The sequence below is a fragment of the Temnothorax longispinosus genome, chromosome 12 (assembly GCF_030848805.1).
Source record: "Temnothorax longispinosus isolate EJ_2023e chromosome 12, Tlon_JGU_v1, whole genome shotgun sequence".
NCBI lineage: Eukaryota > Metazoa > Arthropoda > Insecta > Hymenoptera > Formicidae > Temnothorax > Temnothorax longispinosus.
The window spans coordinates 5047164-5071646 of NC_092369.1; the positions used below are offsets into that span (position 1 = coordinate 5047164).

The window sequence follows — 24483 nt, forward strand, 5'->3', positions numbered from 1 at the left end:
ACGCTTACGATTTTCGTATTTTTAACTATGTTCCACCATTTAAAAAAAATTGAAAAAAATATATGTTATAGTGGACACTTTAAGAGAAATTTTCGTAAAAATTTCAAAGGGGTACCTCGAAAATATCACCCTAAAAAAATATTAAAAAATTCAAAATTTTTTTTTTTTAAACATTTTTTTTGTTAATTAGTTTTATTAGTCTACATAACATATATTTTTTTCATCAAGATCGGTCAAGTGGTTTTCGAGAAAAATACATTTCTTTATTTTACTTTCTCCCTGCATAACTTCTAAAAAAATGAATTTTTTAAAATAATATTTGGTGGAAAGTTTTATCATATTGGTACTAACTTGTGACATTAATGTCAGCTCTGTATGATCAAGGGCCGATTTCACATACTTACTCCGCTAGGCCCTTTGCTATAATTTGTCACATTTATCACCGTATGTTGAAAATTATGCATAATAACCGGTAATTATGTATAATTATCGAATTTGTCACTTTTACAGTAACATATATATTATATAAAATCGATTTTAGACAATAAATGCTATTATTAAAAAAATTTTTTTTTATTTCCTGAAGTTGGGACCACGCGGAATTCATTTTTCACATCGAAAACAACTTATCTGTAAAGTTTTAAGTCGATCGGGAGCAGGGGTCATTCGGAACTATATCCCGAAATTGTGTGCCACTTTATTATAAGCGTGCGATACAACTGATAATATGAGTTGTATCGTACACTTGATTTGTATACCGTTCTTCTATACTGTCGTTTGTCATATTTTAAATACGAGAAACGGATCTCATCGAATGCCATCTGTCGGATGATCCGACATTTGCACAGGGTACAACAAAAAGGTCGGGACACTGAATTATTTCGGAAAGAGATGACGTTTTCAGAAGAAATGTTTTATACAAAAGTTGTAGGACACCAAGTTATCCATTATGTGGTGATATTGATTTGACCTTGAACGATCTTGGGAAAGTCACATCAAGGTCACATTGAGTTCTTTAAACGGGGACCCCTATTTTTTATGTCATATTCTTGTAACCCTTGTCGAGACGTTTTCAAAACACTAAGATAAAGCTCATTTTTTGTTAAGAATTTCCTGAAATATTTTAAATTTTGTCATGACATTTTTCTTCTTTATCTATAATAAAAAAAGTTTTTATCTAAAAAAAGGCATGTTAAATCGATACTCGCATCTCTCGAAGTCTTCTTGAAAGTTTCGAAGTTATTGTTGACTCTTTTCCGCGATGCTGATTGGTTCTGTTGCTGCGCTAACTTCGTGAGTGGCTGTCATAGCATATCTTGACAGTTGTGTTTAATGTTAAAGCTAAATAGCCCGCGCGAAGCGCGCGTCTGTGATGTCTAGTAAAATAAAATATGAGATATTTCATAAAGTATTCATTTTTCAATAACTTTAACTTCATACTTTTATACGTAGAATAATGAAAGGAATCGAATAATAATATTAATTTTTATTAATCTTTACATTTGAAATTTTGCAAAATTGAATGCGTCTACAAAATGCAACCAAATATTTTAAAATAATTTTTTTCTGCTTTTTTTTACAATAAACATCTAAATTTTTTTGTTACACTCTGTTTAACTAGTAAATAATTCTTATCAATTAAAGATTAAAGTAAAAAATGTAAAATCTAATAATTCTTATATTCGAGTTGGTAATTATTTATGCAAGTCTCCAAATAACTTCAACAAAATTTGTAATGTAATCTAACCATTAAATAATAATCAAATTGAGAATTTTTTCACTTTTGTTTATTCATCATCTGTAAGTTTACAATGTACAAAATAACTTATATTTTTGTGATTGTCTTTTGTATTTTAGATATAAGGCGAATTGATGAAAGTGCTTTTATAACAAATAACTAACATTTTTTTGTTTATAAAAAATACTTGTTTTCTGTAAATTATATCTTTATCACAAATTGTTTTTATATATAATTATCTCAAAGATATTTAATTGAATATCTTTGCTACGTATAAATAAATTCATATTTATATATTTAAATATCACATTAGACGAATATCAATCATCGAACATTTAATTTATTATAATTAAACATGGCCAGATATCGTCATACCTAAACAGTTTTCAATCATACACAACCTCAGTTCGACTTATATCTGGACAGATATAATTAAATGTAATGTATTTTGGATCGCATTCAAGTATAGATATGGTTATATCTAAACAGATACAGTCAGATCTGAACTGTTTCGATGAAATTCAATCACATATATGGTTCGATCTGAGCAGATATGATCTGATTTGAGCAGATATGGTCCGATCTGATTGTGAGCCGTCGAAGACCAGATTATTCCTCATATATAGTTATATATAGTTATTCCTCATATATATTTATATATAGTTATATATGAGCATATATGACCAGATCTGCGCAGACATGAGAAGTCACATCTGAGCATATCTGACCAGATAAAATTTGATCTGCTGACATATATAATTTGATCTAGTCAGATCTAATACTTTTTCCCCGGGTAACTTAACCCATACCTATTTCTCTGAATTAAAATTAAAATTGAGTTTGGATTGGATTAGTTCTCTTTCGGGATGGAGGAGGTGCAGAGGGAAGAGCTCTGTCCCTTCCCCGCCCATGCGTTTCTTTTCCAATGTTAAGAGTAACGCGACAGTTCACGCAGTTATCACTCACTTCCATAGTCAACAGTCAAATGAGTGAACAACAAACGAAGTATTCTTATTATTCGTTTGGAGCGTATGTTATACATTTTACGATGTAGAGCAAATATATTGTAGTTTTTCCCTACAAAAACCTTAACCCCCTCCTCCTTAAAAACTTGTGTATATGTCTTCTTATTAGCTTGTTTTGTTGATTATTACAGAAAAAACCGCGGTTCTTAGTACGGTTACAATTTATTGCTTTTTGCTTTCTTACAGAGGAAGCTTTGTTTTTGTGATAAATTTTTTTCAATTTTTTATGCAATATGTTTAAAATGTTCTAAAACGTCAAAAAATCACATTTTTTAATGTCCCGTATGTGTGTATGTATGTATGTATGTACGGATTCTCCGTTTTAAACGTCTATAACTCAAGAACTGCTTGATCTACAGCGCTGCTATTTGGCACACAAGTAAAGTAGTACAACACTTTTATTTACTGTCATTTTTATAAAAATTCATACAGTGTTTTAGATTTTAAGGCAGTTTTAATTTTTCCAAGAAATGTGTCTGTGGAAATTCTAACTTCCGCAAATTTTGAGATATCAAGATGAATTTTTTTAAATAAATAGAGTATTGTTGAAGAATGGTTAATTTTGATTTTAATGAGAATTGGTAAAAGGGTTTATTTTTTATAAAATTTTGAATTTAAGTTTTTTTAAATGTAAATTTTCGAATTTTTGATAAATATTTTGTAATATCCTAGGTGGGGTTTACCAACTAACATATATATTAATCTAAATATATTAAACAATAATATTTTGAGGAAATGTCAAATTTTCATTCAAATTAAGTTTCTTTATTTATTGTCTATTTTCTGTGAAGGTTAAATAAAAATAAAAAAGTGTGCAAATTAAAAACTTGCACACTTCATTTTTTTTCGCTCAAAAAGCTTCTTTTATGAGGAAACCAATCTATTATATACTAATAAATTTGCTAATTCCTCATAGAGGAAACTTTATGAGCGAAAGAATGAGGACGCAATGTGCAAGTTTCTAATTTGCACACTTTTTTATTTTATAATTTATACATATATATGTTGATTTTAATAATTTTGATATACGTTTAAAAGAATAAGGAATTAAGCACGTTATACGCGAAATGTTATTTGCAGTATCGTATTGTATACCTGTGATAATTAATTAACCAATAAAATATATAATAAATTATATAAAATATAATAAATTATATCAACAGGTAAACTTAATACATTTTATCTGATATAAATAATATAAAATTATATATATAAGCAAAGATTTTACTATAACTCATAGCAACATTTAGTTTTGCAACATTATAATTATAGTTCTTTAACTTAATATACTATTAAGATTATAGTCGGAAAGCTCATATTCGAGAAGATGTAAAATCTATAATGCTCCATACTGACTTTACGTACTAATGGAACGTGAATTCTCCTGCTTCCACGTCCGTCTCAGTTTTATTATCTCCTGTTGCTAAATGGTCGATTCGTACGCGGCAGGGGTCGAAAACGGTAAGCGTAAAAATTCATGCCGCTTATCTCTGTCATCTACTTAATCGTTAAAGATGAAATAAAATTATCTCATTTAAAAATCACTAAAATATATATTTTTAATAGGTTTTATTTTAACAAAAAAAGTCGAGAAATTTATATGTCTTCTTTTTACGCCATATGTTATAAAATAGCATGCAAATAGCTATATAGCTGCAAAATATATAGCTATACGTCATTTTAATTGTAAATTTATCTCAATAAATTACATAGATCATATAACCGAATAACTAATTATATCGAGGAAACCAATTAATAGGTGATGAAACTGTAGATTTGTTTTAGATAATATGCCGCATGTTGCGACGCATTTGTTCGATACGCTCGGAAAAACAGTAAACCTGCAAAGAATACAAAGGTGGCATCCATGACTCTAGGGTTTTCGCGAAGTGACGCGGGCCATACGCGTTTCTGTCGGAGTCGCGCATCGTGGAGGGAAGTCGATCCGTTCTGCGAATCCCGCGTGAGCGCCGTGAGCGGACGGTCGCGAGAAAACGATCGACGAACGTCATGTACATCGAACGGTTAGAAAAGAGAGGAGGGATGGAGAAGAGGGAGGGGAGAAAAAGTGAGAGAGAGGAAGAAAAGAGGAAGAGAGAATGAGGCAGTGAGAAGTAGGAGAGGGTAAGGGAGAGAGGGGGGAATAAGAGGAAGGGTGGATGGGTAGGGGGAGAGAGGGAAAGAGGAGGGAGGAGAGGGAGACAGAGACAGAGAGTCGAACAAAACAGAGAGCAACATCGAGTCTCATAGTGGGAAAACTATCTCGTGTTGCACCCATGACACTGTCGCGGTATAGCATTTGTAACGCGCGATATTGCGATACCATACGCGAACTAACCCTAACCTAACATAACAGCTTTGTCCATAACACAGATTGTATTCGTACCCGTGTACTCCAGGTGTACAGCCTAATCTTAAGATTCACGTTCGCGCCAGCGCTCACGCAGCGGAAGAGTTTCTCTAGCCCCCGCCACGAGCGTAACCGCCGTACAGCCGTACAGCCGCCGTTGCACGCTCGCGCGCGCGGTCGCCGGCGGTCGCCCTCTCTCGTTACAAACCGCACTATCTCGACGTCTTGCATGGCACCTGCCGACCTCAACCAGTGACGATCATAGTCGCGTTGTCCACGTGCTACGCTGACGGTCCATTTTCAGCCGCGCGTAATCGGCAGTGGTCAAGAGTTGAACCGTTTCCGGTGCTTCCGATCGCAATTCGATTTATGCCACTGTTATTTGTTTTAAGTAAAATTATTAACGTTCGCCGTTCGATTCCAGCAAAAAAATAGCGGATACTCGCTGATTACGCAGCGAGACATTTTAATATCTTGATAATCGAAAATAATTTGAAATTGAATCGTGAGTTCCCGCCTAAAATCAAAGTTGGCAGAAGATCCACGGGAATCGTGAGTCATCGCGTTACACATTGTGCGTTGCACGCGTTGCGATTGAAACGTCCGAACTCTGAAGCGTGCCAAATACCGATCAAGTGTAATACGACGAGACAATATCACGTTAATAATAATCACGCGTCACATTTGTGCGTAAGACGAATCGTACGATGAGCGACGGTATAGTTGGTGCAATTGCGATCAGTTTGTTCGGTACTAGTTATTAAACTGTGTTTGTGCGTGATAGATCGCTTTTCATTTACAAGGGCTCGTTCTAGGCGGCGAGAAGAAGTGTCGGGTCAGTATGGATGCCGGTTATTCCGTTCTCAGTGATCTCGAAGCCTGCAGAATGTTTGATCAGTATTCCTACAAGGTGAGTTGAATACTGTCCTAAGTATAAGACTGATCAAGAAACGCAGTATGGTCTCGCGTCAAATATATATATACAATACATATATATACCTCGCTTGAAAAATGTCACTACGTATTTTTTACGTAAGTGACATAGACTTTTCTAAATCTTATTTATATAAACGATTATTTATATTCTCTTAAACAAGGCCATTTTCCCACAAAAGATAGGAATACAAAAAACGTATTCAGACTTTTCTAAATAAATCAACTTTTTAACAAAATCAACGATGAAAGATATAACTTGAAAAATAAAAGAAAACTCGAGAAATTCTATCAATTTATGAAACAGTTACAAATTATTGTCATTAAGCTGTACTTCAATTCAGAGAGCTAGATTCTGTCACTGTTATATATGTACTATTGTTAAACGATTTCTATTTTACAATAAGAGATATTTCAAAGGGAAACGTTCTCATTTTTTTCATAATTTCTGATATCATTAAACAATTGCAACGGCTTAATTGTTTACGTACTGACTGTTCGTCAGTTCTGTGTTGGCATTTTTGCTTGTGTCTGCTAATGATATCACCTGCGATGTCATATGATCTAATATAATATCTCTGGCATAATTCAGATTGTGGTAAAAAATAGTTTATACAAGTGCATTATTATAATTATACATTTGTTACTTAAAAATATAAACAGTTAAATGACTGTACTTAAAGCAACTAATAAGAAAGTGGAAATTATATTGAAATTAATTAAATACATCAAAATAAATTTAAATTATTAAATCATAAGATTTTTATGTATACATGTAAATGCGATGTATTAAAAGAATAATTTTTGACAACAATTCCGACAATTTATACGCAAGGTCAGAGCGCTGTAAAAATCAAGTTGCGGACTCTTTGCAATGTTAAATGACATTTTTTCTCCAAATATGAATCGATTAAAAAAATTGAGAAAAATGCACGATGCACATATTATTCGCAAGTATATATTTGTCTATTTTTACAATGTTTTTTATTCAAGATATTTTTATTTTAGTATTTTAGATTTAATTTTGAAGTACTGATAGTAGTTTGTTATTTAGGTATTTTAAAATAAAATTTTTTTAAGGATTATTTTTAACGTGTCTGAGAAATACAGAAAACTTGCCTGAACAAATACTTATAAATGTTAGTGTACATATAAATTCTAATTGAGACTCATGATAGTTACAAGCGATGATTATTAATATTTATTGATTCCTCAATACTCCAGTATTATTCAATGGCGGTATGTCCAATCCGATTTCTGTCCTCGTTTATCCAAACACTATGAAGGATTTTCTCCCTTCCTTTCCTACCCCACATCTCGTCTCTCTCGATTCTATTGCTCCTCACTACACCGTCGCCGTTGGTACTACTACTATTACCATACAACGTCCTTATTTCCCGGTTCAATCTGATTTGAAACGTTCGTCTAAATTAAATCTCTTCCATAGAATACCGTTGTGTCTGGCATCGCGCGATCAATGTTTCCGATTGTGCGTATCTATTCGTCAGATCTCCCGCTATGAAGTAATAAAACAAAGTAATAAAACGGCGAATATTAAGTAATGCAATAGATGTTTCATTTGTGCTCAGTTGCCTAATTTAAAAAATTCAATAAAATTGTTTTTAACTTTTTATATCACTAATCATGATATCAGATCAATTTCAAAAAATATTGAATAAGAGTCATCAGTCTTAGATTCTTAATTTATTTTAAAAATTGAAATTAAAAAATATTTTCCATCCTCTAATATTTCCTAACTTGTATTTTATATACATAAAACACACACACATATATATATATATATTAATATATATATTTATATATACACCTACACATTATACATTGCAGGATATTAAGAAATTGAGATTTAGAGACAGATATAGTACTCACCACAGTAAACTCACAATAAAGCAAAATAATAAAGGATATCTAATCTATATAAGTCGAAAAATTAATCTTATTAGAGATAGAAGTGATTTTCTGTTTACTCTCTAATATCTGAACTCTTATTTTTAATGCTTGCCCACGCATGCACACGCGCGCACATATAAGTTAATATTGTTATATAGTACTAAAAAAAATAAAAAGAATAAATAAAAAAAACATCTGTTATTAGTCAAAAAACTTTAAATTAATAATTATGAGCTATTTTTTATTATAGAATTTACGCCATTTTATTTAGTATATTTAATTCTTTTTAGCTTTTTAATCCCTTATTTTGTTATATAATCACTATATATATATCTGAAATCTTATGGCTGAAATCTTATGGCGTTAGTGATTAAATCGGTAGGCCATCGTGTCCATCGAGTTAGTGCAATTTCCCCCTTTCGATGCGATCCTTTTAAGAAAGATCGGACAAGCTCGTTCCGAAAATCTACTTTGAAAAGCACTCGGGGCGACCCTTTGAGAAGCAGAATTTTTCCCTGGGTAATATCGCCCGTAGGTAGGTACCTAATGCATTTCTACAGGTTTATATACTCTTCCTCCATCTTCGAGCGAGCCTTTCCTCCCTTGCCTCAGCACCATTGCGGGAGTAACAACCCGCCACCCGCTCTCGCCCCTTTCTCCTTGTCTCCTTTTTCATTTCCCCCTCGATCCTCCGCTTCCCCTCTTTTTCCGTACGTACCCCCCCACACTCTCGTTCCTCTCCTATCCTTCCATTCGTTTATTTCTACTCTTTTCCTCCGCCCGTTTCAACTTTTCATTCGGTTCTCTCCTCCTCCGTTGAAACAAAATGAAAGGCGAGCCCGGTTGGTATCCATAAAAGAATGAATAAACGTAGATTGAAAGGGCATAAAAAAGCATGTACGCGTACATAGACACAACACGAGACTGAGGCGAGCACATACGAGTAAACGTGCGCGCGGACAAGTCAAGAGTGGGTGTATTTGTGCATTTGTATCTATGTATTGAAGAGAAGAAATTAAAATCCGCAATCGCGGTAGTACAAAGTAAATTTATTTCAGCGAACACAAATAATTAAATTTTTCTGCTTTACTTATGGACATGACGATTAACGAGTATGAAATTTCGTTTTCTTTGCCTCATCGAAATAATATCCTTGCATAATTATACATGATTGCTGCAAATTTCTAAACAAATCTAGTTGATAAGTGATGAAAAGTATATGTGAATCTAATGGGATTCACCTTTCGTCATTATACTGATTGTGAAATCTCATAATGCTATCGCGTGAATATAGTATTAGTAATAATAATAAACATGTAGCACAAATACTCGTTACTGAGAATGCAAATTGCAATATTTATTTGTACTGCATTTACAATATAAAAATGCATTGTCGCGATTGTACCTTTTTTAAAATACATTTCGCGAAGCCATTGTTTCAGACAAAACAGGATTTTGCAAGCATATGCATCATCTTTATCATAATACCGCCTTTTAATTGCATAGCATTTTATGATTATAAGTTGAAAAAAATAGTTTCGCATGAAGTTAGTATAATAATCCACCGTTATAGTAATTTACTAATTTATATAGCATAATTTTATGCAAAGTATAAAGTACGATATTAATAATATAACTAATAAGTTATTAGACAATGTTATTAATTTTTGTTATTAAATTATAACGCTATTTATATTTAGTCTTATTAACCTTTTTATTTTCATTAACAATGTAAATAATAGTGTAAATAACTTTGTTAGTAACCCAGACAACACGCGTGTTTCAAATCGAAACATATAATGTTTTAAAAACGTGGTTATTTACATTATTGAAAAGTGCATACGAAATGACTTATACAAAAATATTTTGAAGGGAGCCTCTTATACCTATAGACTATTTTTTTATGTAGTTGAAAATGATATTAGGAATAAATAAAAAAGTAAGTAATAACAAATTAATAATCAAACCTCCCAAGAACTTTTATTTCTCAATTTTTTTCATTTATTATACTATAATAAATATTTACGCATATTACAATTAATATGATTTATGAAATACACGATTACTAATTACTACAATTGCATATTTCAATATGTTGCACTTTAATTTGATTTTTAAAGTCATGCATAATACCATAATTATACAGGGTGTTATTTTAATTTACGCACTCCCAAAACTTTTTTATTTTTGATTGTAGAAAAAAATGCTTCAAACAAAAGTTGTTTAACAAAGTTATTTAGTTTAAAGGGAGACGCGTGATTCTTACGTAAATCATGTCATTTTCAAGAAATTTTAAAGGCGACTAATTTCTTAATTAAAACTCTATTTTTCCCTTGAAATAAAAATTGTAGATCTCGTCGAAACGTTTTCAAAATACTATAATAAGTAAAGCTCTTTTTTGTTAAAAATTTTTTGATATTTTAAGTTTTGTCATATTTTTACTATAAAATATGAAATATCTCGCAATATGAAATAATCGCAAAGTATTCACTTTGCGATTATTTTACCTTGACACTTTTGTATATAGAATAATGAAAGGAAATAAATATACAATAAAATTAATTTTTATATTTGCAATTTTGCACAATTGAATGCATTTACAAAATGCAATCGAACTTTTTAAAATAATTTGTTCTGGTCTTTTTTTAAAACAATCTATTTCTTTCATTATTCTACATATAAAAGTACCAAGGTAAATTCATCGAAAAGTGAATATTTTACGAGAACACGAGATATTTCATATTTTATATTAAAAATATTATGACAAAATTTAAAATATCTCAGAAAATCCTTAACGAAAGAGAACTTTATTATAGTGTTTTGAAAACGTCTCAATGAGATCTACAACTTTTATCTAAGAAAAAAATCAAGTTTCATTTAAGAAATTAGGCGCCTTTAAAATTTCTTAAAAACGACGACATTTATGACATGATTCACGTAAGAATCGTATGTCCCCCTTCAAACTAAACAACTTTTGTCTGAAGCATTTTTTTCTACAATCAAAAATGAAAAAGTGTTTAAAGTGGGCAAATATTAAAATGACTCACTGTATATAATGCAATTATATTACAAACGAAGAATTTTTTTACATAAAAGAATTATGAAGATTATTAACATGTACAACATGTCCGTTTTTTTAACTTTTGTTATGAGAAAGTGTTCTCTTGAAATAAGTAGTCTTATTACCATACATTTTTGCAAACAATTTAAATTGTGAAATTGCGTGCCTAAGTAGTTTTATTCATGTGAATCAAAGGTGGGACATTCGTGCGTGCGAGGCGGCGCCGAGTAAATTATCAAAGAGGATTCGTTTGAACCGAGGTATGGCAAGTTCGAAAACTTTGTCGCATTAAAGTTTCACCGACTGGTTTTGGCAGGTGGAGGAGGAAATGCAAGGAGAGCTCGGATCTGGAATCGCGACCAAGGAAGCAGGAAACGCGCTTGCAATATATTCCTTCCGGTTTGTGCTACATACAGAATGTTATTCAATCGAAATTGATTTGTATACCCAGAAAGCTCCATAATTCCCATTATGGCTTTGTGTATCTAACATAGTCAAGATATGTATCTGTGAAAGAAAAATAACTAATATATTCGATGATTAGCAAAAGAAAAAATATTTAAATTATAAAGTTTTTTTGAAAAAGCTCGCTTGTGAAGCCCTCTCCTTCAAATGCCATACGCATCATTCGAGACACATGTTTCAAAAACTAATTCCCTGCTAATGCGAATAATAAAACATTAAAATGCGTAGCCAATACATCGCATCAACTACGTTATTTTCAAGCGCGTGATTACGCGCGAGGTAATAAGTAATTATCTACTTTATTATTATCTACTCTAATAATTATATACTCTATTATCTCTTACCAAGTCATTTAGTTTTGCTGTTTATTAATAATTAAATTCCTTTCGCGAAATTCCTGCTGTATACATTACGTCAATTGTATGCTCTCAATTTTAAATGCGGCATATTAAGGAAATGACAGTACATGTTATTTTCTCAACTTAGTTACATTAACACAACTGATATCATTCGATTAAATCATCAAATAATTTCAGAGCACTATCTTTTTCGAAAAAACAAAAAAGCTACTCAGTTATATTGATTTTTTATTTGATAATTCTAAAAATGATTATAAGAAAACATACAACTTGTAATCGATTTATATTATGATACAAGTATTTATCAAAGTTGCACCATTACAAAATTTTACCTGAATTTTACAACAAATTCAATGTAAAAGAACAGATTCTCTCAGTAATTTTTATATCAATAAATTCTTTCGTCTTTTCAAAGAAAATAAATTTATTGAACCACAGGCTTGTCACATTCGTGATGCCATATTTGATTAACCAATTTAGTAAAATTTAATGGAAGAATCTAATTTAGATTTGCTCGTCGTGGCTTTTCTTATAATATTTTTAATTAGTCGGATTTGATTTTTGGAGCATATTGCGAAAGATGACATTATGATCATCTAGCGTGATTTATATATGTACATATATCACTTGTGAAAGAATATTGAAAGGCGATCAAACCAATCTTATTAATCTTTGAACGGTAACGAATCGATCGCAGCAAACAAGCGTGTTCAAAAATACAATATAAGTATCAATAATCGAAAATCATAATAATTTAATTTAATAATACGAGGCATGCCGGGTCGTATTTTTTCGGTGCCGATTTTTAACAACAAAACTAATAATTTTAGTAAAATGTGGTATATTGTTGTAAAGAGTGAACCCTTGGCTACAAAATTTATACGGACATTTTTGGTCTACGTCGTTTTGTTCAACTGGTATAGAGTGAAAACGACAAAGGTGCAAAAATTGAAATGTCAAAATTGCCGGGGCGGAGTCGTCACTTCATTCTCGGACTGAATTTTAAATGAAAATTCATAATTCCGATCATGAAAAACGATAGGATACATTTTATTAATTATTTTTTAATAGAAAAATGGAAACATTAATTAAAAACACGATGGCGGAAAATAATTACAAGAAAAGCGCACACACTTATGTGCCCTACACTCGCACGAAATGCACTGTTTCTCGTCAGCTCTATTCTGCCATCTCTGAGCACACGCAGCACATATTATCCAAGTTCTTGGCTTTGATTTTCGCCGGATGCCTCCATGATATGGCTTGGTGACGACTTCGCCCCAGACACAAGTTTCAAGTTTGGTCGCTTATAAAATATTAGAACTCAATAAAAATAAAAAAACTATTGGATACGTATTCAGCGTGCATTACTCTTTAGAATCACTTACTTTGAGATCCGGAGACACAATAATATTTAAGATAATACAAAAAATTTTACTTTCGACCTCCGGAAATAACACGTTTGCCTCGATTAAGAATCACAACATGGCACATAACTTCACTAAACTCCGTTGGTCACGTGGGCACCATAAGCCGCGTTTACAGTATTAATGGCGAGTTCACACAACATACAGATTTCGAGATAATTGCAATGACGACTCCGCCCCGGTAACGACTTCGCCCCGGTTTCCCCTACCTACTATGAGTTTATTCTACAATTTTGTAAAATAAAGTACTTTGAAAAGTAATTATTTTATTTTATGATATCCTATTAAAATACAAATTTAAAAAGTTGCTTTTATAGATACGATGGCGATGCAGCGATTTGAAAAATTTTAACGATTTGTCGTCTACGCTACATCATGTCACGCTCCACAATCTCTTCTGTTTGTGCCTTACGAATTATTTCTTTTCTTGACATCGCCTATTGTATTGAAGTATCTTTTGGAAACGTTTAAAAAAAACTTGAATTATTAAAAATTTTATTACTAATAAAAATTAGAGAATTTTTAAGAAATTTTATCGGAACTCAGGTTGTTTTCACTTTGTACTAAAAAGTACTATATTTTTTAATATCAAAATGCTGTAAATTCCATGTGAGATTTTTTAATTTTTAAATAATTGTATTTAGATTTTAAATAAGTTTTGTCTTGATTTGAGATTTAAAATAGTTTGTAGTATTAGGTACATTGAAAAAAGTTTATCTGGAGATTGGACACACACACACACACGCACGAACACGCACACGCACACACACGCGCGCGCGCGCACACACACACACACACACACACACACACACACACACACAATTTTCACACTTTTAATCTATTTCGCGGATGTCTCGTATTTTAAAGATTTTTTATTGTTGATCGGATTTTCTTATTAATGTATAATCTAATAATTTGTGTGTGTATATATATGTGTGTGTTCAATATATTAATAAGAACAAATTTATAATTTATTTATTTAGAAGAAAAATTAGTTGATTGATTTTAAAGGTATTGTAACTTGAGAAAATAAAAAAAGAGATTTAGATTTGAAATAAATACTGTCTTAATTTGGTATACGGCTATATCCTATACATCACAAAATATTTTTAAAATATTTTTAAAATATTTTTTAGGAAGATTAAAATAATTTACAAAAATATTTTTAGAATGTTCCTATGTCCGCCAGAATCATGTCAGAACAATATTTTTAAAAATATTTTTTAAAGATTGCAAATAAATATATTCAATAATATTTGTAAAATTTTTTAGAAATATTGCTTCGAAAAATAAAATATGTTTGACCCAATCAATAATAATTGTTTCACGTTTGAAAGATTTACAAAAAAATATTTTGTATATTTATAGCATCGCAGTGTGTGTGTAGTGTTGGGTAAGCCTTGTATTGCTAGAGAAGATATGTGTCGCAAATGATATGATTTTGGTTTGCCGGAGGCCTGCTTATATTAGATCCTAACTGAAATTTACTTGCAAGTTAGTCTTACCATTATGCGCCGCCTGACGGCGTCGTTGCGAACTAGCACGGAAAGATGTACTACCATGCATTTTTCTTAATTAAGAATATTTCATAATATTTCAAAAATATTTGAAAAAAGATTATAAAACTAATAAGAAATAAAAATATTTTTTTAAATATTTTGAAACAAGATTATGATACAATAAATATGTAGATTTGAATTAATATTTCAAAAATAAATTTCAAATATTTAAGAAAATTTTGCCTGGGTGATAGAAAAGAACATTTTTTAAAATATTTTTAAAAGATTCTTAAAATATTTTTAAAAATGTTACCACAAAAGGTTTTTAAACCATTTTAAAATATTCCTAAAACCATTTTAAAATGTTTCTCGCAATATTTTTATAGAAATATTTAGAAATATTTTTTGAAAACATTTTGTGCTGTATGGGATATGTGTGCGCCTTCGTGCATAAGTTATTTCGTACTCTAATATGTAGGTATATTAAAAATGTGCAAATGTAACATTCAATATTTGCTTTAATATATAAGAATGAACACTTCCTTTATTTTTGTGACAAGTTCTATTTTCTTGTTGTAAAAAGATGAAACTTTTATGTAACGTAAAATACTTATGTAATAAAAGATGATGAAAATTTCTCCACTTTTTTTTAAACTTACTTTTTAGATCAAATATTTGAAATAAATAGGTCTTACTTTTGTTCCTAATGATCGTGCGAATATAAGGAAATAGAACTAAAAAGACTAGATAATAATCCAATTTATTCAAAATTTTCATTTAAAAGCTTAATTTTGTCTAATAAATTTCAACAAAATAGATAATTTGAAAAATTTCAGAAAATTCTTGTTTTCGAAAGCTTGAATTTTTTTCTAAAGATTAGAATTTCCTCAGTCCTATTACTCGTGTCCGAGCGTGGTGACTTCTCTTCATATACATGTGTTGCGCACGTAGATTATACACATTGTATATGGAACCTACAGTTTAACGCCGATTTCGAACGGCAATTTTTTAGAGAAGTTTTCATGGCAAGACATACTCTCGGTGGTTTGCCATTGCCTGCCGAGAGGAGAACGAGCGAATAAAATTTTCTAGCTCTACCGGGAATCGAACCCGGGACCTTTGGCTCAGTAGACCAGTGCGCTGTCTACTAGGCCACGCTCGTCTCCAAAAGATTAGAATAGACACCCTATATGTACGCAAATCCCAAAACTACAATTGTTCGATAAGTACAGTTATTGGGCATCTTGCTTGATAGAACACGATTGAATTATTTTTCTATTATCAGAGTTGCGATAACTTGATAATTAATTTTTCAAGCGCAAGACGGTTCTATTACTGCCTGATAAGCTTGTAATCTCATGCCTCTATATAATTTCCGTGCTGCAAATAAAATAAAGCATTACGTGAAAACATAAAAAGAATAAAAGGTATAGCATAGGGAATAGTAGACTGCAATTAAAGCAGAGTTTGATTTTAAACAATTGTTCTTGATGTATTTTCGTAGACATTTCATTTCCATTGCATTTTGCGAAATGTGCAATACGAAAAGAATTACCTATATGAAATACTGGCAAAAGCGCGCTTGTGTATGTGATAATTACATTATTTATGTATAACACGCGATATTTTTATACGACGTTCTTGTGCTCGCTTATCAAGAGATACGCGGTAGTTTTAAATTCTTGCGCCAAGTTTACACGCAGTGAAGTCGCGTAGAACGATGGTGAGACGTACCGTGGATATAGATATAGAATATAGATTATACGCGAAGTCCCGAGATGAACCTGAATCATATTTCTGTATCTCATTAACGGCTGAACGATTGAGTTCTAACTGTACTCAATTGATAGCTGAAATTTAATTTATATAATAAAAAAGTTTAGTCTTTTCTTTCCGCGAAAATGGAGATGTCACAATACAAACTTCAAATTGTAAATTTTTAAGAAAAGTCCTCATCATCATCGACCGCGTGACTTTCCAACCTCTCTCTCTGTCTCTGTCTGTCTGTCTATCTCTCTCTCCCCCCTCCCCCTCCCCTCCCCTCTCCTCCCTCTCTCCCACCCCTCTCTCTCCCTTTCTCCCCTTCCTTTCATCCCTCCCTTCCAACTTTTATTTTTGAGAAATAAAAACTTAAAATAAAATGAGTACTGTTTTAATATCTATTTTATAATCTGTGTAATTCTTTTTATAAATTTTTATAAATAGTCTCATAAACACGTCTATTAAGCTTGCACAGCCGTTTCAGCACAATCGAATGCGACTTATATAAAAATTAATTGCTATTTTTTTTTGCTAATAAATTGCTCTATTCTCGATTTTTTGCTCCAGCCAATTTGCTAATGGCACAATGGCTGTGCTAGCTTGAAACTAAAGTTAGCACAGCCATAAAGAAAAAAAGCTGGAAAGTGAAAAACAAAGACGTATTGTAGTGCTCATTAATTGTTTTATTCACAATTTGGTATTCTAGCCGCTAAAAACAACGCTAAAAACAGTAGGTATTTATATTTCGTTAAAAACTGGCTTATCGAGACCTAGGTATCCCCTACAGCACGAAATATTGCAGCAATATTGCAATATTGCTGCAATGTTGCTGCAAGTTGCTGCAATATTTCGTGCTGTAGGGGATATTAAGCTATCAAAGCCAAATTATCAGAATACAATAAATTATATATAGAACTAGCTGGTTACCCGGGCTTCGTCCGGGAGTCGTTTTTCTTCAAACAACTTCATTTGTGTTTTAATATCCTTAATAAAAAAAAATTCCTTTATCAGGCAATGGCTTATCAGGCAATTGCAAAAAATCTTTTATATTTATTTTCAAAGAATCCTTTATATCCTCGAAAAATTAATTAAATTTTTAAACCGGTTTAAAAAAAAATTAATTATTAGTGAAAAATAATAGGTACACATCGTGGCAATTAAACCCATCTTCGAAAAATTAATAAAATTTTTAAACCGGTTTTAACTAAATCGATAAATAGGAGATTAATGTAAAAGCATTCCCCGGAAAATTCTACCCCTGTTTCATATATAATTATTTAAGATTCGGTCAATTATTTCCCGAAAAATTAAAAAAAAGTAGAAAAATCGGTTTCCAAAAAATCAGTAACAAAAAACTGTACACATGATGGCACTCCCCGGAAAATTCTACCCCTATTTCATATGTACAACTTTAAAATTTGCAATTAATATCACTGACTCACATTTTAAAACTGATTATATTTGCAATTTCAATACTGCTTGCGTTATGTTCGTTTGACTTGAAGTTTCACCTTTGTAACAAACTTAAACGTAACGAAATTCACGCGAGACAAAACGTCGTAATTCGTAACGGTATTCACTGAATACTATTTCTTATTTGAATTTAATTTCAATCTCAAATCGAACTTTCGCAACAGGCATTACAAAAAATATTGTAAGTATGTGGTATTTGCGGAAGACAACGTTTTATATACAATTCTTTAAAATTCGGTCAATTATTTCCCGAAAAATTGAAAAAATTTCGGATACCGGTTCCCAAAAAGATCGGTAACGAAAAACTATACACTCTATAACACTCCCCGAAAAATTCTACCCCTATTTTATACTTTCATACATACAGACGTCGGGTACTTCCAATAATGAAACATTTTTTTTAACAGAAATCGGTAACAAAAAATTGTACACTTTATAACACTCCCCGGAAAATTCTACCCCTGTTTCATATACAATTCTTTGAGATTCGGTAAATTAATTCCCGAAAAATTGGAAAAATTTCGGTACCGGCTTCCAAAAAAATCGGTAACAAAAAATTATACACTTTATATCACTCCCCGGAAAATTCCACCCCTGTTTCATATATAGATTCTTTGAAATTCAGTCAATTATTTCCTGAAAAATTGAAAAAATTTCGGATATTGTTTCCCAAAAAGATCGGTAACGAAAAACTATACATTGTATAACACTCTCCGGAAAATTCTATCCCTATTTTATATACTTTTGGTAAAAATTCGGTCGAATAGTTTAAGAGTGTATAAAGAACAAACATACATACAGACATTCTATTTTATATATATAAAGATTATAATTTGCTAATTTTTTGCTTTCAAAAGTAATTTTTTTGCTCCAGCTTTTAAGAAGATACCAAGAACAAAATGTGGCGCTCAAGAGTAAAGCGCATTTTAATTTAAAGAACTAATATAGAATCAGGATGATTCTATAATCCTTAAATTATTTGCTTTTAAGATATCCAGGTCTTGAATTTTTTGCTCGCGATACAAGTTTAAAAAATTTATATTTTATTTATTATATAAGTCTGATGTTTAAAATATCTTGTTTTTTATTTTTTTTTATATCTCTATTAGTTGCAGGAATAATTGTATGTTAATATTTCAACTAAATACGTTATATTTATGTACATAATTTATTTATTTATTTATTTATTTTCTGTTAGCAAAAAAATATTTTTGAAAGTAAAAATTAGCAAAAAAATAGCAAATTATTTAAGTATTTTTAATTTTTTGCTTTGTATATTCCTGTATATAGAGTAGAGTGGGGCAAAAATACGCACTTAGATTTTGATCCCATATATCTACCGTTGAGATATAGCTAGAACCTTGAAATTTGAACTGTAAAATCTTTAAACATTCTCTTTCAAAGTTCACTAGGGTTTATGTCTATATTTTGAATACATTCCATGTAATAAACTGTTCTTGAACTGAGTACAAAAGTGCGCAATGCAGGTATATTTGTTTTCGTGTAAGTTAGATTGGCAACTCTAAGTTAATTCGCCGTAAGAGTGGCGCCGTATGACAGTCGATTCGACTGAACAGCGTTGAAATTATTAGTATTTTCGATTTGTTGACTCGACCCGACTCAGGTCAGATCGAAAGTTTAGTTTAAAACTCGATGACAAACTATCATGGCAGAAAGCGTTTCTTAACTTCCATCACATATTCTTAGCATTATGACGGCATATCATCATATTTTATTATCATTTTTCCGAACTTTTATTTTGACTCGAGTCAGGTCGAGTGAGTCGAGTCAACAAATCGAAAACGTTATATGAGGTAAGTTTCATTTTTTAACTTTTTGATGTAACATTTTGATTTCTTCCAAACTGTATTTCATAAGTAGAAATAAACTTAAGTAAATTGACAAGACATTTTGATTAACTCGTTTCTGGCGTGTGTCATGCTATATTATACATTTCAAATTGTTAGATAGTAACGCTTACCGGTAATTAAAAAGTGTCTCATGCCTCTTAGAAAAAGACGAAAAGTGAGTTAGCCTAAGGTTAAAAGTTAACCGACGTTTGTGAAACTGGGCTTTAAAGTTAATTTCCGATATCAAGTGCGAACTTTTGCCCCACATGATATGCGCACTTTTGCCCCACGAAACACTTTTTAAATTACCGGTAAGCGTTTGTCTACGAACAACAATTTGAAATATCTACTATATCAAGAGACACGGTAGTGTCTCGCGCCAAGTACGCGCGAAGCGAGACGCACCGTGACTCTTTTACGCGAACGCATGAGTTGCGAGTATCCGAGATTTTGAGATCTCAATAACGAGTGAACGGATCAATTTCTAAGTAGGTTCGATCGATAGCTTGGGGTTTGATTTATAAATAAGAGTCTTTTTTTTCCGTTACGTGCCCTACGAGCGAAGATATTGCGATGCAAAGTCCAAATGTGGAAAATTTTTTTTTAAGAAACGTCCACGTCGGACAAAAATGGCGGCTGGTGTGTCACTTTCCCATTTTTGACACGAGATTGCACTCGTGCACTGTCGCAGTGCGTGACAGTTTTTTACAACCTAGAAAAGGATAAGTGTAAGTGTGTGATAGTCGTGACCGTTGCCGCGTCGTGACAGATAGTGAAATATATATAAGTATTGACCGTAGAGAGCTGATGCCGAGAGATCTTTGAGAAGGAAGGTGTATCTACAAAATCGTACAAACACGTACGTATATGCTGCCTTGTAAAAGTTGTCAAACTGTATGTTTACGCGAGCGTTACTTCTGTAGTAACTTACGATAATTCACTCGTTTACGCGGAGTAAATTATTGTAAGTTACTACAAAATCCCGTTTACGCGAAGGAAAATTCTGTTTACGCGAAGGAATTATCGTAAGTTTACTACGCTCGCGTAAACGTAGTAAGTGAAATATATAAAGTATTAACCACAGAGAGCTGATGTTGAGGAAATCTTTAAAAGAAAGAAAGGTATATCCAAAATTGCACACGTACGTATATGCTGCCTTGTAAAAGTTGTCGAACTATATGTTTATGCGAGTGAGTACATCTGTAGTAACTTACAGTAATTCATATTAAGATACGTCGTCGTCTCTCAATCAGAGAAACGTAACCTTCACTACTTTCAACGGTGGCTCTTGATTTCCGATCATAATAGTTACTATAAAATCTCCCGTTTACGCGGAGAAATTATCGTATCGTAAGTTACTACAGAAGTAACGTTTGCGTAAATAGGTTATAAAAATAACACGATGTTATATATGCGGTTTGCCGTGAATATATGTATATATATATATATATATATATATATATATATATATATATATATGTGTGTGTGTGTGTGTGTGTGTGTGTGTGTGTGTGTGTGTGTGATTTCTGCCTAATGCTCTGAATGTCATCTAGTCATACATATCAAGAATTTTCGATGGGCTTCTTCAGAAGATAGGATACGAAGAAAATCCTAATGCATGATGACGATATCACAAAGATGCTAAGGCTAGATGTCACGAAATGTGCATGTACCGTCGGTCACGCGGAATGCAAGAGAAAATCCGCCGTTAAATTGAGCGAACATTTACCTTGATACCCACAAGTAATTTCTTACAATCTTCTTATGATCCTGATTATCTCATAATTTATATTTTTGTACGTGTACTTTATGCTTTGATAGAAGGAACGTGAAAAAGAGCAGGAAACGGAAAGAGCACTAGCGGCGAAGCAGACAGAAAAGAACAAACAGAAGAGACAGATTCAAGCTTTGTCTTTTAATCTGGACGAAGACGAAGATGAAGCTGAGATGTCTTCTGACGAAGACAATGCCGAAAAATCCCCGCAGTCAGAAAATGTGCAATCTGATGGCCCTGCGATTAAGAAGATTTAGAAAAATCCAGATGTAGATACATGTTTTTTGCCAGTAGGGAAAGAGACGAGGAGGAAAATAAACTTAGGGAAGAATTAAGACAAGAATGGGCTAGAAAGCAGAACGCGTTGAAGGAAGAAGAAATTGAGATCACATTCAGTTATTGGGATGGATCTGACCATCGTCGGAGTGTTATAATGAAGAAAGGTGAATGTCTCAGTGGTTTAGAGAACGTTTAAGTTATTAAAATACTCCAGTGTCACTTTTGGAGTAACATTGGCATGATATATAATGTTCTGCTGCATAAATTAAATTTTCACATACAGGTAATTCTATCTATTAGGTTCTTCAGAGATGTTTAGAAGTTCTGAGGCCCGAATTCAGCGAGCTTAAAACAGTAATGGCAGATCAGTTAATGTATGTCAAGGAGAATCTTATATTACCGCACCATTATACGTTTTACTGCAACTGTAACTGATTTTATTGTAACTAAGGTAAATATACTAAATGATAAAACTTATGAAGCAATATCACAATGTTGGCACGTTATTTTAATGTATGTAATATTGCGATTAGGCACGAGGAAAGAGCGGGCCTCTGTTCACATTTGACGTTCACGCTGATATTCGTATTATGCACGATGCTTCTGTCGAAACCGAGGAATCACATGTCGGAAAAGTTTTACTTACGTATTTATTATTTTTCTCATTAGATCATGGTACGAGAGGAACAAACACATTTTTCCAGCAAGTAGATGGGAACCTTTTGATCCAACGAAAAGTTACGACAAGTATACAGTGTCGGATCAAAATAGGAAGAAAGCTAAAATCTGATCTTAGATTCAACGAATTGTCCAATTTTGTTTAAAGGATTCAGATTCAAGGACTGTAAATATTATAATCAGATAAATAACTTTGTTTCATCGTACAATTGATTCATTATAAAACAGCTGATTATATATATATATTATAATCTATTTTATAATGAATATATGTAGCTACATATATATATATATATATATATATATATATATATATATATATATATAGTAGATACATTGTATTTTCAAGGACTGTGATTTTAATTCATTCAGTTATGTGATAATATTTAATTCATTTACTCGATTATGTAGCTCTACTAAATAGTTAAGTTTTCGCAAACATTTAGAGGGAAAATAAAAATACATGAATAGTTTAATGACTTGAATATAATAATTACAATATGAAAATACAAAACCATACTTTAATTCATTCCGATAACAATCAGAAACAGTATTAAAATATTAATCCATGATCAGATCCTCTAACAGAAATCTATTTACAAATATTAGATGTATCATCTCTTGTCATTTCTTGAAGATAACTGTACAAAAATAAATATATACAATTATATCGATTATAATCACGTATTATTCATAGATTTGATACAAGTTGGATCCATGTATGTAATATTTTCGGGAAAATGGTCTATTATAATAAACTTTTTCTCAGTCGATCTGTTATTCAAGCAGTCAAGAAATCCGATCCAATAAATAACTAGTCCAGACCCGAATCTGTTCCAGTAGTTTCCAGTTTTGCATCGTTTTATATTCTTCATGTGTTTTCAATACATGAATTATTACTTATTTGAAAATTAATAATTAGTGGATAAGGAATAATCACATTGTCAGGTAAATTTTTTATTTTAAAAATAATAATTGATTTAATATAAATAATTTAATTATTGCAGATAAACATGATTTAAAAAACATGTTAATATTATATATATGTATATATACGATATATATGTGTATTTATATCTACCTAACATAGAGAATTCACAAGAATAACATTAAATGTAATAAATACGTATTTAATCGATAAATACATATTTAATAAATTTCAAAAATAGAAGACAATAGTTCTATATTATAACTATTATTACATTTAATGTTATAGCGATTCTCTATATAATACAAATATAAATACACATATATGTATATTTGTAAAAAATAAGAGGTTTTATATATATATATATATATATATATATATATATATATATAAATTTAATAAAAATTTAATTCGTTGTTATTATAAATTTGTGAATAATTAAAAAATAAAAAATGGAAATTTTTTGCCGATACTTGCTTATCACTACAAAATGCATGATATCAGTACAAAATTACCTTTTTCAAAAAAAGGTAAAAAAAAAGGCGCCAAGTACACGCGCAATGTATGTTGTAAATCTAAAAATCTTAAATGGTAGTAGCTTTATTTCTTCCTAACAAAATAATTCACAAAATTGCGTTACCTAATTCAACCTAAGTGATACGTATTTCAAAAAAAGATGTGAAATCTTTAAATTGCGCTAATTGCAAAGAGAATATATATACTTTGAAAAATAATTGTTGTGCAACTACTTTTAAAAAATAAAACAAAATTGTGTTACCTAACTCAGCCCAAGTGGTATGTATCTTTGTATTCCTGAGAGTCTTTCTATCAACCCAAGTGGTAGTAGTTTTAATTCTCCTTGATAAAATTATAATATTACAAAGAATTATTTTAATCACAAAGAATTAAAGAGGTAACATTATAAAATAAAAATATTTAATTAAAATAAAATAAATAAATTTTTCTTGTAAA

At 31.3% G+C, this 24483-nt stretch overlaps 1 protein-coding gene and 1 pseudogene across 3 annotated transcripts in view; both read left to right on the forward strand.

The window, feature by feature from the left end:
• The first annotated feature begins 5121 nt into the window (after nucleotides 1-5121).
• LOC139822657 (TOX high mobility group box family member 4-B) overlaps nucleotides 5122-24483 on the forward strand; it is a 209346-nt gene continuing 189984 nt past the window's right edge. Inside the window, exons 1-2 of one of the 3 annotated variants that reach the window (XM_071794573.1) lie at nucleotides 5122-5863; nucleotides 5929-6023. In XM_071794573.1, the coding sequence (XP_071650674.1) occupies nucleotides 5821-5863; nucleotides 5929-6023 (138 nt within the window). In that variant the 5' untranslated portion in view covers nucleotides 5122-5820. Of the gene's footprint in view, nucleotides 6024-24483 lie in introns of all 3 variants that reach the window. The other 2 variants (XM_071794571.1, XM_071794574.1) reach the window with 2 other exon arrangements.
• Nucleotides 19172-23356, forward strand: LOC139822658 (protein FAM50 homolog; annotated as a pseudogene).